General features: G+C 45.2%; 1 protein-coding gene across 1 annotated transcript in view; it reads left to right on the top strand.

Annotated features, from left to right (window-relative positions):
• Positions 1-11,110, top strand: part of LOC107671824 (vacuolar protein sorting-associated protein 13B-like) — a gene marked incomplete at its 5' end in the record, with an annotated part of 115,965 nt that overhangs the window by 20,614 nt on the left and 84,241 nt on the right. The window contains 2 exons of the mRNA XM_016464809.1: positions 9,482-9,594; positions 9,887-10,013. Coding sequence (XP_016320295.1) covers positions 9,482-9,594; positions 9,887-10,013 — 240 coding nt within the window. The remainder of the gene's footprint in view (positions 1-9,481; positions 9,595-9,886; positions 10,014-11,110) is intronic.

Raw genomic sequence — 11,110 nt, forward strand, 5'->3', positions numbered from 1 at the left:
TTTTACATTTTTCTGGTTTAATCACGATCAGATTTTTTCTTGATCCTGCATTAAATTTATATTTTGACCTCACTATTCGGGGAACAGACACAGTCTTTATAGATTGGACAGCGCAAGTACTTCTGTCATTTAGGCGGGCAGAACACAAGGCATCAGGGCAGTTATTTGAGATTTGACTTACTAGTCATATGGAGCGCAGCGTCCTGGAGATGTTGTCCGACATGAGTTCCGCTCCGACTCTGCTGGGGTGCAGGCCATCAGCGCGAAAAAGCCTAGGACGCTCCCAGAAAAGATTCCAGTTATTAACAAAGAGCAGTTTCTGTTCTTTACACCATGACAATAACCATTCATTTAAAGCAAAAAGCCTACTGAACCTTTCATGTCCTCGTCGATACGTGGGAAGCGGTCCTGACACGATGATCCTCGTCGTGGGCGATGTGTGGCGCACCGTCTCGATCAGGCTCCTGAAGTCCCTCTTCAGTGTCTCCGTCTGCCGCAGCTTGGTGTCGTTAGCCCCCGCGTGAAGCACGACCGCTCCGGGGCTCTCGTCACCCTTCAGGATCGCGGGTATTTGCGCAGAAACATCGAGAACACGAGCACCAGGGAAACAGTGAGTGTGCACTTTACCTTCAGCTAACGTAGCACGGACGTGCCGGACGATGGAGTCTCCGATGATCACAGCGTCGCGTTCCGTCTCGCGGAGGGGAGCGAAGCGGTTCCGGGTGGAGATCTCGAAGACCGGAGGCGGCGGAGGGGGAGAGGTCGTCGCCCGGGGCCTGGCTCGCGTCTTGTGTGTTTAATATGAGCGTCCGATGGGTGATTCACCGTGTTGGACTGTTTCAGAAGAGCAGACTCTCATAAAAATGAGACCTATTTGAGATATTGAAGTCTGATTTGAAGAGAAAACAGCAGAATCATTAAAGAGGTGGAAGAGATTCTTCCCAGAATCCCGCTGATCGCTCCTCTCCTCCCACCGCAGTGTTTGTGTCGGCTTCACATTCGTTTAGTGTGAAACTCATCGCATGAGTCTCTGCATGAGTCTCTCTCATTTATGTTTGTGCATCTGACAGATGCTTTTATACACCACATACAAGAATCTCTCGTCGCTAAAGCTGCTGCAGTCCGAACAGGATCATTCTGTCGTCGTTCACTCGCCCTCATGGCATTCAAACCTGCACGACTTTCATTCTTCCTTGAAATGAAGATATTTTGTGTTTTTTGATCAAATAGTGAAAGTCAGTGGGGTCCAGTGTTGTTTGGTTCACGGTATTCTTCCCGATGTCAAAGAAAGAGAGTCCTCTGGTGAACTAGACCGATCACACCTGGACTGGACTCCTGAGTGACGAGTCAGTCGATGATGGTCTGTTAGAGAAACTCAGTCATTCTCTGCTGACGTGTGCTCATAGTTTGTCTGTTAGGAGGGATTTCAGCTTGAGTTTGACATCTTAAATCGTTGTGTGTATGTGTTCTCAGACTTTGCTCTCAGGAGGAGTGTTTATATGTGACTGAAGCAGCACAGGAACATGTCATCATGTTTGTTTAGAGGAAGTTCATCAGTTGAATGCTTGGTTGTAATTGGTCAGCGGTGTGATTCTGTCTCAGATATGTTTGCATGATGTGAGCGAGATCCGCTGATACGGTCACATCCAGAGGAGCGTTTCTGTGGGTGTCGCTCCAATACTTCAAGAGATGCTTTATAACGTTATATAGCAGCGTTCGCCTTTAATCTGCCCAGTAATATTTCTAAGCGTTCGACATGTATTTTATGAATTCCATAATAATCTTTTTCACAATCTCGCGCTGAACTCGAGAACCGCGGTCCCGGAGACCCAGATGTGCTTGGAAGTGTTCCCGCTCTCACTCTTTTCTTGCGTCTTTATCTCCCTTTCCTCCTTTCCTGAGCACTTGAACCTCAAAGCGTTCTTCAAACTGTAACGTTTAATTACCTTGAAATGACATTTAAATAATTCCCAGGCCCATCTGCATCTCTGGCTCTCGCAGTCGGCATTAGGATGGGCCTCGGCTTCGCTGCGCTACATCTGCTTTCCATTCGATTGTTTACCAGTGAATTAAAAAGAAATTCCAATTTACTTAGAAAATGGGAGTTCTGTACTTGTTAAACTCCCGTAGACGCAGACCAATATGTTTCTGTTTAATGAGCCTGAGGTTGGAACACACTAATAAATTAAAGGCAATTAAAGGCGTTGGATTTATCACAAAAGTATCCCGGCCGCGCGGCTTTGAAACGGATCTTTTATGGACATACAGTGATTTTACGCTGAGCATTAACCCTTCGCTGCACGGCGGACCGCTCTCGCGTCTGTTCTGATGTTATGAGTGATGGATGAATGCAGTGATTTAGTTTGCCTGCTTTTCAGTACATGACGCAGCATAACAATACAGCAATTTTAATCAGTAGTGTGCTGCTCACGTCACGACCTCATTGTGCTGCATGTTTAAATCCTCCAGTTATCATCTTGATAATGCATGCGCTTGTATCTTGTGGTTTGATTTTATTAGGTGAGAAATCACATCTCTATCTGTGACTCTAGAATTAGACCGAGCAGCAGCCAATCAGAAACGGTCTGTACCTCTCAGTCATTCTGCAGTGGGTTTCTGAGCTCTAACTCAGTTGAGCAGAAGTGCCTTACAGCACCTTTTGTCACATTGCATTGCATTGTGGGATACAATATGTCACGCAGTGTGCGCTGTCGTTTACTGTGAGGATTCCATGTAGAGCCCTGCACGGGCCTCAAATATAGGCCCTAGCCCGGCCCGGGTCCAACAGCTCATCAGAATTCTTGGCCCGAGTCCGACCCGAGCCCGTCTCCCTCCCCCCTTCTCCCAAAACAGCTTATACTACTGTTTGAGCTATATTAAAATAGTTCAGTTTTGTATGTAATGTCAAAGTGATTATATTTCGTTTCGTTTACTTTATTAAGTTAATTTAGAAAAGTAACGACCAAGCGGCCAGCGGCAGACAGTGAGCTGATCATTTGAATCATCGCGACTTGCCTAAAATAAAATCTATAGATATAAAATAGTACAAGAATATCGCAATGTTAGTTTACATGTTTAACCTATATAAATGTGCGCTGTTAGACGCATATCTAATCGTTTGTGCGCTTTACAGGACGCCGGCACGATCACTTGCATTGGAAACAACTTAAAATATGCCGTCATTTTTGCTCGTAAAGGTAAGAGCAATACATCACTTGGAACTGTGAAGGGTCTACTTTTATTTGTGTGCACTCACAATATCAACAAAACGTGCTTTTATAAAATAAAGGATACATACAGAATGCGCTTTCTGCAATTTCGGCCAGGAGCCACTTCACAGATGAACCGAAACTCAGCGAATACTTGCCTCACAGACTTGCTAAATATATCTATAAAAAGCTTTAAATTACTACTTTAAAACGAAATAATTAAAATCAAAAACAAAAACTCTTTTTACGGATTTTATAAAAATCCGTAAAAATGCATTTCTCTCTAAAGGCGCGTCCAATGAGGAGATGGCGAGTCAAGATCGTCGTCTTCATCTTTGTGACATGGACTCAGAAAACACTAATTTATTAATAAATAATTCAAATATTTCCTTACTATTTCCCCCCAACACATTCATGGTTGCTTTTGCTGTTGCGTGCGTTTTTTGCTGTCATGTGTTAGATAGATGTTTGCAGATTCTGCACTGCACATGACCAGTTGGCTCACTGTTAGGGTTAGTTGGTAATCAAATCAAGACTCTTCCAAAATGCAGTTTTCGCGACGCATTGGGAACTTTTAGTAACTCCCCACGCTGCAACTTCTCCCTGATGCTCTGCATGGTCAGCTGTCACCTGTATGCTAATGCGTGCGTATATGCATTTCGTATTGCATAGGCGATGTATAATATTTATAATATAATCAATATAACAATATTTCATACAGTAGCCTATGTGTGCTCTGTGCGTATATGGGCACAATAAAAGGAGAGAAGCTAAATGAGCCCGAGCCCGATCTGTAAAAAAAAAAAAAATGGCCCAAGCCCGGCCCAAATGGACTCAGCGTGTCGGGCTTGCAGGCCTCTAATTCCATGCCATGCATACTGAAGATGCATACTGCAGGCATGGCTAGAGCAGTGCGCTTGCGGTAGTGTGCGGCGCTCTCGTTACACATCTGGCAGCAGGAGTTTGGTGGCGTGTGGATTAGTGCAGTGGGGGATGTTGGGTATTTTATGGGTGTACAGTGCGAGCTGAGGGCTGCAGGTGTCTCTCTCTCTGTCTCCGACTCTCTCTTTTCGTCCCCAGGGAACCGCGAGGCGAGTCGAGCTCTATGATGATAGAAAAAGAGCGCGAGACGGAGCGGGGGCGCATGTGTTCTCCTCAGGCGCTCATGCAGCTGTGAGAGTTTGATTTATGTCTTTCTCAGAACTCTGGGATTTCAAAATGCTACATTTAATCAAACGCAGGGGTCGATCGCAGCGAATGCAGAAGATGTCCGGTGTAGAGCTGCGTTTGGAGTTGCGGGAACGGCAGAACAAAGCCACCTTTAATGTTCGTTTCAACAGATTGACTGAGATTGTGAATGCATTGAGTGCGGCGTGCTGCGACACTCGACGTGCTTCTCCTGTTAGCAGAGCTGCATCAGCTTCATGAGAGCGTCAGAGCTGCAGCTGGGCCGCGTCGCTCTGTGTTTGAGGCAGGAGAATAATGACAGCAGGTGGATCGGGCCTGACGCAGCTTTGATCGCCTCACAAACACCCCGGCCTGAAACCGGATCTCCGGCTGGACGGCTGTGGGGCTCCGGGCCGCTGTGAGTCCGCTAGCTCTGATCTCTAACAGCTCCCACAGCCTCTGCTCCATCCGTCATATAAACACACTCCTGCTCCGCTCTCCTCAAACCTGCCGCTCTCTCCAACTTCAGCTTGTCATCTGACTGCTATGAATTTGATTAGTTGTGTGTTTTATTAAAATCACATGATTCAGATATGTAGTGAGACTCGTGAACGTTGCCTGTGATGTAGTGATGTAGTCCGTTTGGTCATGTTTGGAAGCTCCAGTGGTCTTTTCTCTCTTCATGGAGGACCACCGTCTTTAGACCCTCATCTTTCTTGCTGTTGTGTTTTTTGCTCTCTCGTACACCATTGCCTGCTTTAATCTGTTCATTGAGGCAGAACTGATGTGGGTTGACGTCTCGTCTCCGGCCTGCAGACACACATCACGCTCTGACCTGCGCTGCTGCTTTGGGTGGCATTTCTTTCTTCAACAGATCGTTGCAAACTCGCATGACTCTCGTAAAACCAGAGCCGTTGCATCATTTGGTTTTTTGGACGTGCAGATGCAGCAGGTGGCAGGAGTCCATTCTCTCTGTGTTCCAGCATGTGTGTGAGATTTGCTCGTCTATTAGCGGAGGCCTTTGGAAAAAACACTGCGTTTGATCAGACGTTTAAGAATCGGGCGCTTCAGGAAATGTTTGTGAGATGCAGAGCGAGTGAACGAGAGTCCAAACGACGGCTCATTAGCTGATTTAGTGGAGTTTGAATGTCTCAGAGATGTTCTGACAGCACAACTGGCATGACAGAATAGATTTTGAATTGCAAGGGAATTAAAACCACAGAAAATAGTGTAGAACAACAGAACAATTGAAACAGGATGTAAACTAGAAGATGAAAACCATTGGTAAAAACATATAGTAATGAATGATTATGGAACAGAAATCAAGGTTTTGCTCTGTCTCTCTCTCAGCACTGGCAGGATCACAGCTGGAAAACTGATCTTTCCTCTCAGCTGCTGGATGTCATTTAATTCCCAGGATAGAGGATTCATTTCCCACAGAGGTGCAGTGGCTCTCAAACATTCAGTGTCCAGTCGAGGTTTCTCAGCCGTTACTCTGACTCGATACAGTGACAACCAACTAACCGGCTGCGGTCAGACACGTCTGTTGAGAAATTCAGAACTGAAGAATTAAATAATGAAATATGAATTGAATTATTGAATTAGCCACGACACACAGGAAGGGGAATTAGAATGACAGGAAAGAATAACTTACTGAATTACAGTTTGAAGAAAGTCAACACAGGTGATGCATTCTGCTCTTCCATATACTATCATAGATAATAGTCTTGTTCAAAGAAGACTTTGTCAGACTTTGTTTCTAGTTCATTAATTTAGTTGTTTCTTCATTCATTCAAATTGCAAATCTGCATCCACTTTGCTAAATCAAATTCAGGAACTGAGTTTTAATTGGATCGCCTCTGGATTCAGTTCTGATGAGCTCGACTCTTGAGGTGTTTGTTTGTTAGTGTTCATCTGATCTCACACCGGCAAACAGCACTCAGACTGTCTTCAGAAATGTTTTCATGCGATGTTTGGCAGCACATGTCACAGCTGATCACAGTTCATATTCCTCAGACTGTGTTCATGTTTTCTTCTCAGTGTTTTCCCGCAGCGGCGGTTCTTCTTCTCCAGCGAGCTGATCTTGGGTTTGTTCACAGGGCTGTAGTTTGTGATTCTAGCTAACTGATAACTGCGGGTCACATGCGCTCACGGACTTCAGCAGGTAGTTTTCTGTGCTGCTGGCGGAACGGATTGGAGTCTCTGTGGTCGAGTGAAGATATCAAAACACGAGGCCGTGTGGGAGGGCTGAGAACCGGCCCTTTCCCATGATCCCTCAGACGCGCCCCTGATCGGTGAAGGTGAGCCGTTCGCAGCACTGCGTCTGGAGGAGGCCAGTCCCTGACAGAAAGAAGGCATTAGCGCTGCAGCGTGGGTTAATCTGTAATTAATTAAGCTAATTACAGGCCTGTCGTTAGGACTCACGGTTCTGCTGGAGTGACGGCGTGTAATTAATGAAGTCAGCCAGTAGGAACACTGTGATGGAATGTGAATTTCTGAGGGGAAGTTTTATACACGAAGATCTGACACGGACTCCGTGACCTCCACACCAGAGAGAGACATGGCTTCACGTGTAGAACAGAACAGACGCATTTTGTTTTGGATTGTTTGGATGTGTTGATGTGCTATTGATCCATTATATCACTCTGATTAGACCACACCCACTACACTCAGACCACACCCATTACATTCACAGCACACCCACTCACTGCATTAGACCACACCCACATGTTTCAGACCACACCCACTTATTGCATTAAGCCCACACCCACTATGTCCAGACCACATTTACTATATTCAGACCACACCCATTAGATACAGACCACACCCACTCACTGCATTAAGACCACACCCACATGTTTCAGACCACACCCACCACAGTCAGACCACACCCACTACATGTTCACATGTAGAAATTAGAAAGGTTTGTGTGAGAGTTCAGCAATAAAACAGCAGAAGGTAATGGAGAGTCCTCATCATGATAAAAACAAACGTGTGTGTGTGTGTGTGTGTGTGTGTGTGTGTGTGAGTGTGTGTGTGTTCTCATTCAGTTCCTCAGGGTTGTTGAGAGTCCTTCAGTCTGTCCTGGCATGAGCTCAGGGACCCAGTGTGTTTGTGTGTGCGTTACTTTGGCTTTTTAAAGATTAAAGTTTTGTTTCTATGATGTGACTCTTTTAATACTGTAGTCAAATTTTCTGTGTGTGTGAGTATGTTTTGAGTTCTTGTGTAATAAGTGTGTGTGTGAGCGGTTTGTGAGTTCTTATGAGTAATTATGGGTTCTGTTTGAAGCGGCCTGTAAAACAGCAGCCCTCTGGAGCACCACAAAGAGAGTGTGTGTGTGTGTGTGTGTGTTTGCAGTAAGAGCTCCTGCACTGGCTGGTGAATTCAGTAGGAGCTGAGAGAGAGACAGGCGAGGCGAGGTGAGGTGTTGGCTGCTGGTCAGTTAGTTAGTTAGTTGGCTGGTAAACGGTAGTTGTGGGTGGTCCACAGTGCCACTCTCTCCTGCTCATTTTTAAGTCGTTTGTTTGACACGTTCTGGCCTTAGTTTGCACTGTTATTTCCTGCTGCACTTACAGCTGTGAGGACTCCCATCATGCACTGCTCTGCAGCCTCTGTGACCCTGTGCTTTCCTCGTGACATCACTGCCCCCCTGTGGCTGCTCGCTCGCCCGCCAGACACCAGCGCATGAGCCAGTGTTGGTATGTTTGTGACAGTGTGACGGTCCGTCTGATGACGCTGCTCTGAGATGTGGGCGGCTCTCATCTCTCACGGAGCTGCGCTGTTCTCCGGCTCTAATGGGCTCAGCGTAAACTATTGCGCGGCTGCCCGCTCTCTAAATAAATAATTACAAAAGCCCATCGAACAGAGACGTCAAACACACAGAGGGTCGTTCTCTACTCAAATAAACCAACACAGTCTCACTCTAAATGTGTCTCTCTCTCTCCATATGTTTCAGTATGTGTCTGTCTCTCTCTCTCTGTAGGCCTGCCGCTAGTTGTAGGGTTTAAAATTGAGACAAGATGTTTCTGTCCGAGAGTGAAATACAGCTGCAATTACAAACGTTACGCAGGAGAGATTATTTACGCTTTCCCATAGAGACGACAGAAGTATATGTGTGAGTGTGTGTGAGGCGGTTGCAGGTGTGTGACATTGAGTCCAGAGCGCACAGATCTCCTCCGCTGCTTGTTTACAGTGACTCCTGAAATTACAGGCATTACTCTGACAGGCGAGCGTCCTCACGGCCTTCAGTCTCTGCTACATCAAAGCGCTCGTCCCCCGTATGGCTGCGTCTTCAATGGCTGCGGAGCTTTGAAGTGCCGCGTGTGTTTATGATAGCAGAGCCGGAGTGCTGGGCCCGAGCCATGATGGGAAGAGAGCGCCCGGCTGCAGGTGGCCTGGATGCTCTGTTTGTGTGTGTTTCTGAGCGTTATCTCACACACAGCCTCTTAAAAGCCATAAAGTTCCCTTAATAGAGCACTTAAAGGAAGAGAAGACATGCCGCTAGAGCAGAGAGAGAGCAGAGTGACCTGCTGAAGGCAGCGCCACACAACAGGATGTTGAACATGAGCCTTTAATACAGTCAGACTCACACACACACACACACACGCACGCACTCGTGCTCATGTTGTGCTCCTCGTTTGTGATGCTGGAAGCTGATTGGCTCTCAGAGCACATGGCAGTGCCTGCGGGTCTGACATACAAGATCCCGGACGCGTCCAAAGCCGATCTGGAAGTAGTGGGAGCTCCATCAGCGCTCTTATCGGATGATTGAGGCGTTCTGATTTACGCCAGAGAATTCCCAGTAAATCCCAAAGGCATGGGAGCCATTACGCGCACACGGTCGTGACGGATGTCCTCAGCGCTGAACTGTGGGTAAAGATGATTTTTTAAGAACCAGAGAAGCTGATGTTTCATGGACGTTTATTGAAGAAAAATGTTATTTTTGGCTGCATATCAGTTGCTTTGAGCTCTCGTCTGAAGTGATGGATGCAGTAACACACACTAATAGGCCGGTCCAGCTAGTGGATGCTCTTCTCAATGAGAAGCGTGAGTGAGCGACGGTTTGTGCAGAGGCCGTGTGTTCAGAGTTTCTGTGTGTGTTGTAGGTGCGGTGCTGTTGGTGAGCGTTCAGGGCATCGCTGTCAATGTGGATCCGGTTCTGTCCTCCTGGCTGCTGTTCCACCCTCAGAGAACCAGCGGCAGCAGACAGACTCAACAGGTACATCAGTGTGTGTGCGCGTGTGCGTGTGCGTGTGCGTGCGTATGTGTGTGTGAGTGTGCGTGTGCGTGTGCGTGTGTGTGTGTGTGTGTGTGTGTGTGTATGTATGAGTGTGTGTGTGTGTGTGTGTGTGTGTGTGTGTACAGGTATATATGGTTTATGAGGACACAAATGTGTATAATGACATAGGTACTACAACGTAAACATGGTTTATGAGGACACTTCCTGTGTCCCCGTAAAACAAAAGGCTTAAAAAACATACAAAGTTGCTGATGCTGGGTGATGCTTGCAGGTTTCCATGGTGATGAAGAAGAGGAGGGAGGATGAAGCATCTGTTGGCAGCACACCACTAACCAAACAACCCAGTAATCAGGCATCAGACTACACCAGCAGTCCTGTGAAGACCAAGACTGTGACAGGTACACACACACACACACACACACACACTCATACATACATACACGCACACACACACACACACACTATTACAGACGTGCAGATCATACGCAGGAAGCCTCACACAACGGGAGACAACATTTGTTCATAGTGTCCGTATGTTCATTCAAGTTCTGTCTAATAAGAAACAATGCATTTTCAGTCAGGCATGCTTGCAACAGCAGTTTAGTTTTCAAAGTTCTGTTTAAAAAAAAGCTTCATTTGCTGAAGTTTATTAGACGTTCATTTGATATCCCATGTGCATCTTGTTAAAAAGCCATTTGAAACTGCTTTGTATTGTGAAGAGAGGCTGATGAGATTTAAAATGTGTCCCCAACCACTTTTCAGATCCTACGCCAGTAGTTTTACCAGAGAATTCCCTTTTTGTCTCATATTTCAGTTGGTGTGTTTTATTTGTTTAATACTTGCTATATGCCTAACCTCTCGTCTTTCCACTTGAACCAAGGATATTTCTATCTAAAATACCCGATTCGAGCTTTTCTCCACAGATCTGGCTACTGTAGGACGCCGCTGTATCTACATATCTGTACATGTGAACATATCAGTTCTATATTTTAAATGTTGAACCAAAAAAGAAAGATGTAAAACTGGTGAAACTGTGTAATTTGCATGAGTGTGAGATGAGTGTTCTCAATTTCTCAATTAACCCATTTCACTAGGTTAGTAATAAGAAGTGGTTATAAAAATTTGTTTAATGTTTGAAATTGAAGAAACTAGGACATAAATATTAGTATTGTGATTTTATAGTTGTACTGTAAAATAAAATTTTTAATAAACTGATTTTATTAAATATTTTAAAATGGAATAGCATAATTACAGTAGTAATATATTTCTTCATTTGTTTCATATTTTTCAAATAATATAAGAACTTTTATTTATTTTATATTTTATATACAGTGGGTACGGAAAGTATTCAGACCCCCTTACATTTTTCACTCTTTGTTATATTGCAGCCATTTGCTAAAATCATTTAAGTTCATTTTTTTTCCTCATTAATGTACACACAGCACCCCATATTGACAGAAAAACACAGAATCGTTGACATTTTTGCAGATTTATT

Source organism: Sinocyclocheilus anshuiensis, unplaced genomic scaffold, assembly GCF_001515605.1.
Source record: "Sinocyclocheilus anshuiensis isolate Anshui unplaced genomic scaffold, SAMN03320099.WGS_v1.1 scaffold3481, whole genome shotgun sequence".
Classification (NCBI taxonomy): Eukaryota; Metazoa; Chordata; class Actinopteri; order Cypriniformes; family Cyprinidae; genus Sinocyclocheilus; species Sinocyclocheilus anshuiensis.